At 38.1% G+C, this 7,877-nt stretch overlaps 1 protein-coding gene across 2 annotated transcripts; it reads left to right on the top strand.

The window, feature by feature from the left end:
- Window positions 1–615: 615 nt before the first annotated feature.
- LOC134117414 (uncharacterized) lies at window positions 616–6,982 on the top strand. Of its 2 annotated transcripts, XM_062560530.1 has the most exons (11): window positions 616–902; window positions 1,616–1,704; window positions 1,978–2,127; window positions 2,258–2,400; window positions 2,548–2,684; window positions 3,488–3,581; window positions 3,672–3,783; window positions 3,856–4,079; window positions 4,170–4,341; window positions 4,470–4,597; window positions 5,525–6,982. In XM_062560530.1, exons 2-11 carry the CDS (start codon window positions 1,623–1,625, stop codon window positions 5,849–5,851), a joined length of 1,569 nt encoding a protein of 522 aa, XP_062416514.1. In that variant the 5' UTR covers window positions 616–902; window positions 1,616–1,622; the 3' UTR covers window positions 5,852–6,982. The 2 variants fall into 2 exon arrangements, with proteins under 2 accessions (XP_062416514.1, XP_062416513.1); XM_062560529.1 differs by lacking the exon at window positions 616–902 and having other exon boundaries at window positions 1,064–1,704.
- The last annotated feature ends 895 nt before the right edge of the window (window positions 6,983–7,877 follow it).

The raw sequence follows: 7,877 nt of genomic DNA, 5'->3' as shown, positions 1-7,877 counted from the left end.
AATAACAGGACACAGATACATAATTATCGTTATTATTTTTTACATAAATACATGTTATTGATAATTGATTTTCTAATTCATTCCAGAAAATAATCAAAGCAATGTTATTTGAGAAGTTAGACTGATTTCCCTGCATGGCTCTAGAAGGGTCTCGAGCCTCTGCAGCTTATCCCACTCTGCTGTGAGTTTGTGCTCCTGATGGTCCAGGGCTGCGATGACCAGACATGTCAACCCTCCCGATGTTTCAAAGCCCCTCCCGAAAATCTCCCGGACCGACCTTTCTCCCGATTTCCACCTGAACAACCCCCCATTTCAGTGTGAAATATTCCCATACCTGGGAGGATTTAGATCGCATTGGCTTCTCTTCCTCCGCATGTTTCAGAACAGTATTACGGGTCTCTCCGATGGTCTTTCCTCTACCTCAGCGCTCCTCTTTTTTATTTATTTTTCTTAGCAAAGCTCTGCTGGGCGGAGCTTTTTTTTTTTTTTTCTTCTCTGTTCTGCTGCACGAGAACCGGGGGGGGGGGGGGGGGTGCGGGTCTCTGGCGCAAACGACTTGCTGAACCTGACGGCCTGACATATGCCTGCAGGTGGCAGTAATGTGTTGTATACACAGTAAAAAATGGGGTGTTAATATTTCAGAGTAAAGTTATTTTAACCCAGATAGAGTATTTTCAACATTTTTGGGAGTAAAGCTGCTCTATCAATGGAGTTAAAAGTGAGTGTAAAATCTGCAGAAACACAATGACAATTTTAACTCTACAGCAGTGATAAATACCCACCACAAAAAAAAAAAAAAAAAAAAAAGAATAATCGCCATTTCGCTGCTCGTCATCAAACGGCACGCATTTCGGTGGATGGAGATCGCGAAAAGAGCAACGCAAAGCTACTGATATTGCTAGGTAAGTAATATTCTGTGTTTTCCACAACAAACCTGTAACTTTACATCTTTTAGAGATGTGCTGATAAATTGAGGTCATATTACAAGTTATATCAATCCGTATCGGTAACGTTAACGTTACATAAAGAAACACACACAGTTATGTTGTAGCCTAATATTTTCACGAATGAAGTTGGTCCGAATGATTTATGCGTAAAATAACGTTAACTCGGTCACTATTAACAATACAATATTTAATACAGTTAATAGCTAACTTGTTTTTAGCTTCCAAGCTAACGTTTCTCTGAGTTAGGTTTTTTTAATATACTGGTCACAGTTAATGTTAGCAATAGCATGCTTCTGATAGTTAATGTTGGTCTTATAAAACGATAGCTTAAATCACTGAATGCATGACGTGTTTGTTTAACATGGGTTAACAATTTTAACGGGTTACTGTTCGAACTAAAATAATGAGCTAGCTAACTTCGGCCCAGTTGCTAATGGACACCGGGCCTGTTAACTTTAACTAACGTAACATTAAGCCTAATTTGCTGCAGTTAACGTTATATTCAACCAGCATAAATTTGTCTAATTCGGGCGCCCTATGTAATTGCAGTATAACATCTAAGTAATGCATAGTGCATGAGACAAATGGATGTGTAAGATAACTCTAACGTTAGTTGAACCAGCCCTAAACTATGATTTTGAATATATATATATATTCTTTGTTAACAGATACACAATGCTGTTGCGTGTTCAATTCAAGGAAGAGCAGAAATATGTCAAGGTGTCTGAGCTGACATTCAACGCTTTCTTGAAAGAAGGTGGGCACATTAGGTTAAAGCTGTATACATCACACAATGACACAATAATCCAGCTTTAACCTATTATGTTATCTGATATCTAGGTCAATAATCATTTAAAGTTTATTCTGTTGTAATTCAACAGAATTCTGTTGTGCTTTATATTTTCAGTTACATAAAATATTGGCTGCATATACTTGTCTTTCATCATTTAGTGAATACATGAGGCAAACTTAAATATGAACTTTGAATCTTGGGAGAAAGGAATTCATTTTTTTATTTATTTTTTAACAGTGTGTCTAAAATTCAAGATACCAGAAAGCAGGCAGCCAGACATTAAGGTGTATGACCAATCAGACACAGAAGTTGACACAGAGGTTTTTGAAGAAATAGTGAAGGAGTCACCTGGAACTTTGAGAATCATGCTGGACAATGGAGGACATGGTATTCATTCAGACAATTCACAAATTAGTTTGTTTATTTTAAAGGCAAGAAATGAGAACATTTATTGTCTTAAAATAACTTTTTTCTTGTAAAATGTTTATATATTTTGTACCAATTTCATAATGAACAGGTGCCTCTCAATCATCATGCCCGGGTACATCTAAGGACACCGTCATCCTGAATTTCACGCGTTGTGACCCCATTGAAGAAGAAGCCGCTGCAGAAGAAAGCCAGCCTAAAAGGCCATGCCACATTAACCTTGAGGCAAAAGAGGTAAGTGGTTGAAATTGCTAAGTCAAAATTACTTTAATTGTTAAATCCAATCTGAATATTGTTTCACCATTATTCTTTAGATGACATTTTTTTTATTATTACATATGGTTTTACAATAACGGAAAGCACATTTTATTCCACCTACAGCTGATTGAAAAAATCTTAACTTCTAAGCCTGGTGGTGAACGCATCATCCAAGAATATGGGAAAACTCAATCCCTGACGGATGCCACCAGAAGACAGATGATCAACATACTTGCTGCTGAGATGACAGAAAAACATGGGTGAGCATTAAGCATATTGCTGGGCTGTAAAGAAACAATGTTATTTTACAAATATGAATTATGTCAATTATGTTGTAGGGCTGTCACTTTTGAAAAAAATCAAATTTGAACGGATATCGAATATCAAGCAATGCATTCGAATATTCTTTCCTTACTGTAATATTGTTTGCTAGAAACACCAATCTATCAACTTGATCTGGAACAAGTGCGGCCCTCTTTTTATTGGCAATGTTCCCCGCGGTGGAGAATGCATGTTTGGAGCACTCACAGATGTGCCACACACAACTTCAACGGTTACTTTACCATCTCCGGTGTAGAAACCAACATATTTCTCAACACTGCTTTTTAGATGAGTTCGGCTCGTAATTGCATGTCCGTTCAGGCTGGCTGTTCTGTGCATTATCTCTAGAGAGCTGCCAACTCTCACGCATATAGGTTTTACACGCCACACCCCCGATTTCTCAAGCTGAATTGTCCACCCGGTCAGTCTAATGCCTGAAAGATTAGTTTATCACGCATATTAGTTCAAATCTCCCGCAATCTAGAGCACGCGCATGCAAGACAGAGACTGTGCTCCGCAGCATGCGCGCGCCAGAGAGGGAGAATGGCAATCAACTAATCATAGACTGTAAAATTGCGCTATTACACGTCACTCTAAAAAACAAATAGTTTATTCATAGTTCGATTACAGATATTTCACGTCATGTTCGAATGTACCTTCGAATATTGGATAAAAAGTGACAGCCCTATTGTGTTGTGCATTGTCATTTGAGTGTGATGTTAACTTTGAATTCATATGCTAGGACATCCCCCCCCAAAAGTATCAGAGTGATGTATGCACAGGGGATAGTGGCTTTGTTTCCCTTTCTAAAAGACCCATACTCACAACATGGATATGTAAGTAAATGAGTTATTGCAATATTATGCACATATTCACTCTTTGAAATGTTAATAGTACTCCTTTATAATTTATTTATAATCATTTAGGAACATTACTACGATCCAGAGAGTGGTTCGGGATATCTTGCATGGCGGTTAAAGACCATACAAAGAAAAACAGCAGAGGAAAGAGGTGCCTTAATCAGCAAATCTCCTAAAGGTATGTTTACAGATCAGTGACATGTGATTATATTGGTGACCTGTGAAGTTTAACATTTTATTTTGTCTTAAGTTGGTGAGCCAGGTATTGGTCGTCAGCCCTGTACCTTTGACAGAGAGCCATCTGATGAGGATGTGGAAGCAGCTATTTCTGTTTTGAGACACTCTGCTGATGAAAAGACTGTCCGTGAGAAGATGAAAATGACCTTCATATATCGGCAAGCAATGGTCAACGATGAAGCCAAATCATCAGATGTCTTCTCTGTTTTTCCACGATTTCTGGACACACCGGGACTGGTATGACATCTTAATTCATAGCATCACCAAAATATCCAATGTAGCATTAGATTTCACTCATCACTTCTGTCCATGTGTGTTACATTGCAGATAGAACAAGATTTCAGATTTCTGTTTGGTGAGGTCACGGCCAACAAATTATTGGAGAAGTGGCCAACCACTTTTAAAGCAAAAGTAATAAAAGAAAGCCATGGACTTGTACCCACCAAAGAACTCTTGGATTTGATGCGCAATGCTGAGTCAGCGGCTGAAGTTGAAAATGGTATGAATGGAATTTTACTTGTTATTGTGGGTTATGTAGGTGTGTAGTGTACATTTTTATAATGGTGCAAGTTGTCATTTTGAATGCTATGCATAATGTTAACCAGCTTTTTATTTACTTATTTTTAGGCTGGGACAATGAGATGTCTGCCATCTTGCTGCTGCTACATTTGCTTCCACCATCTGCCCAAGGAAGAAAGAGGCCGGGAAAGCTTTCAGCCTATCAAGCTGTAGATCAGCTCATTAGATTTCAAAAGGTATGCTTAAAGGGTTAGTTCACTTATACTTTTTTTTTGCTGATTATTTACTTCCCCCCATGACATCCAAGAGGTCCATGTCTTTCTTCAGTCAAAAATAAATTAAGGTTTTTATGGAAAATATTCCAGGATTTTTCTCCATATAATGCACTACCATGGTGACCAACTGTTTGTTGTTTTAAATGACGGTTCAAATTCTGTCTCAATGTAGCTTCAGAGTCTTGATATCATCCCAGCAGAGAAATAAGGGTCTTATCTAGCAACACGATCGGTCGTTTTCAAAATAAAAATTCCACAATTGCACGTGTTGTAGAATCTCAAGATGCGCCACGCTTCTTGAGATTGACATTGGAAAGGTCGCGCGGGACAGACATCAGCCCATTTAAAGGGGTAGGGAAGTGCGAAAAACTTTCCAAATCGTCCAATATCTTTGTTTATTATTAATTCATAAATATATATTTTTTTGATAAAGGGTGTTTAAATTAGTTTTTGCTTTCCAACATCATGATGTAATGTGTCTACAAGACGTGCGATTATGGTTAAAAAGTATATTATTTTAATTTTGAAAACAGATCGTTTCTCTTTATAAGACCTTTATTTCTCTGCGGGGAGTGTTGAGTTTTTGAAGCTACATTGAGAGACATTTGAACCCTCAAACCATTGGTCACCATGGAAGTGCATTATATCCAGAAAAATCCTGGAATCTTTTCCTCAAAAGCCTTAATTTCTTTTTGACTGAAGAAAGAAAGACATGAACATCTTGGATGACATGGGGGTGAGTAAATTATCAGCAAACATTTTTTTCAAAGTGAACTAATCCTAAAATATGTCTTCCATCAGCTCAATCTTATGCGCAGTTGGAGGTGATCTGATCTATTGTCAGAAGTTAGTCACCAAAACAATTCTGTTGAATGTGTTTTGTTGTAGGTTGGAAGCAGTGTGCAGCAGCATCTAGACAACATCACCATGAGAAGTCAGCCCTACCTTCTTGCCCAGGGATCCACACAGAGCACCATTCACTCCTACTACATTGTGGTTGACAAGCATGCCATTCCATGCAAGGCAACAGGTTCAGTTGGAGCTTTTGACGAACTCTTTAAAGCCCATTACGTCTTTGGTACCTCATACAGTTACTCCCTTAGCAGCTTTTTCACTTTCGTGCAAACAACCATCTACAACATCGACATGGGGGAAACAAAGGAGACTTGCAGAGTTGAGGGCAAGAATGCTGCGTTAGTTAAGACAAAACCATGAAGTGTTTTCTTTGCAAAAGTGACCATGGAAGTCCAAGCAACCTCGTTAAGCACTTTAAGGTCATTCATGGGCTATGTACAGGCAGGACTCTTTTTCTGAAGTGTGGTCAAGAAGGATGCTCACGTTCGTTTGGTAGTTTTTCCAGGTTTAAGAAAGCATCTTAATAAGTGCCATGGAAGCAGTTCAGTTGATTCTGTAGAAAATGATCTTTCATATCCTCAAAGTACCGGCAATACAAGTAATGTTTCTCATGTTGAAGAGTCGACTGAATATTTAGAGACTGAATCACAGTTATCTTCGCCATACATTGTAAATAGTTGTTCAGCTGTAATTTCTGATCTAAAGGCAGCAGGTGTTAGTCAAAGTACACTGAATTCTGTAGTGATTTCCATGGAAGAGATTGTTCAAGATATCCATCAGCATGCTAAAGAGACAGTGATAACGCATGTATGTAGTAATGAAAGAGAAACGGAAATGTGCAAGAAAGTTGAGGCGTGTTTTGAGGGGTTAGAGAATCCTTTCACAATTCTAAATTCGGAATACAAGCGATCAAAATTTATGACTGACAAGTGGGAAATAGTAGAACCAGTTGAATGTGTGATTGGTTCAAGATTTGACACAAGACGAAATAAAAAGACTGGAACATATGATCAGGTAGTTGTTCAAGATACATTCATGTATATTCCAATTTTATCTACACTGCAGTCAATATTTAAAAGTCAATATGTTGCAGAAATGTTGCACAGCTCAGCTACCAGCGACTCTAGACTGAAAGATATTTGTGACGGATCTTTTTTTAAAAGTCACCCCCTGTTCTCAACTGAGAAGCAGACAATACAGATCCAGATGTTCTATGATGACTTTGAGGTCGCCAACCCTCTTGGTCCTAAGCGAGGTATTCATAAATTGGGTGGAGTTTATTTTACTTTAAGAAACTTCTCTCCAAAATGGAATTCTTTCTTAGCTAACATACACTTATGCGCCTTATTTCATACTCAAGATGTTAAACGTTATGGTTTTAGTGAAATTTTTGCTCCCATTGTTCGAGACATTAAAGTGTTGGAGAGTGATGGTGTTGAGATTCCATTATACAATGGCTATGTTCGTGGCACTCTAATACAGGTTACTGGTGATAATTTGGGTTTGCATAGTTTGTTTGGTCTGGTGGAGTCTCAGTGCAAGGTACTGTTGCAGGTTCTGTTTAGCGGAAAAGGAGGACTTTCAGACAGAATTCTCTGAAGATTCTTCCAAAATAGTTTTGCGCACCAAAGATATACACACCGCTCACTGTCAAGAAATGGCTGGTAATCCATCCCTTCCATACGTTTTTGGTGTGAAAAGGTCATGCATATTAAATTCATTGGAGTATTTTCACACAACAGAGAACTTCTCAGTTGATGTGATGCATGATGTGTTAGAAGGGGTGGGCCAGTACGAATTGAAGTTGTTATTTCTGTATTTGAAGGAAAAACATGTTACATCAGGCGAAATAAATTCAAGAATACCAAGTTTTGATTATGGTTACACAGAGAGAAACAACAGGCCTGTCGCAGTTAATTTAGGTGAAGGATCAAATGATCTGGGACTGAATGCAGTTCAGTCCTGGTGCTTACTTCGAAATGTTCCTCTTATCTTTGGAGATTTAGTAACTTCCACTGACCAACACTGGGGCCTGCTTCTTTTACTACTTCAAATGATAAACATTATATTCTCACCCATGCTATCTCAAGGTTTATGTGTATATTTGAAACATTTAATTGTGGATCACCATACACTGTTTAAGAAGTTGTATCCTCAGAAAAACCTATTACCAAAGCACCATTTTCTTATCCACTATCCCCGCTGCATCCAGAAAATTGGGCCTGTCCTTCATAGTTGGTGTATGAGGTATGAAGGCAAGCATAATTTTTTCAAAAAACAGCTTAAATCGTTTAAAAATATTACCAAAACGCTGGCAAAAAAGCATCAAAATCATATGGCATATTGTTGGCAACGTTCAACAACTTTTAGTCGGTTAGACATTGGT

Source organism: Pungitius pungitius, unplaced genomic scaffold, assembly GCF_949316345.1.
Source record: "Pungitius pungitius unplaced genomic scaffold, fPunPun2.1 scaffold_64, whole genome shotgun sequence".
Lineage (NCBI taxonomy): Eukaryota > Metazoa > Chordata > Actinopteri > Perciformes > Gasterosteidae > Pungitius > Pungitius pungitius.
This window is presented reverse-complemented; position numbering and strand designations above follow the sequence as displayed.

Excerpts from the sequence above, each read along its gene's own strand:
- LOC134117414 (XM_062560529.1), top strand. The coding sequence starts at position 1,536 with ATGTGTAAGATAACTCTAACGTTAGTTGAACCAGCCCTAAACTATGAT. Across the intron at positions 1,705-1,977 it reads CAACGCTTTCTTGAAAGAAG|TGTGTCTAAAATTCAAGATA; the intron begins GTGGGCACATTA and ends ATTTTTTAACAG. Across the intron at positions 2,128-2,257 it reads GCTGGACAATGGAGGACATG|GTGCCTCTCAATCATCATGC; the intron begins GTATTCATTCAG and ends CATAATGAACAG.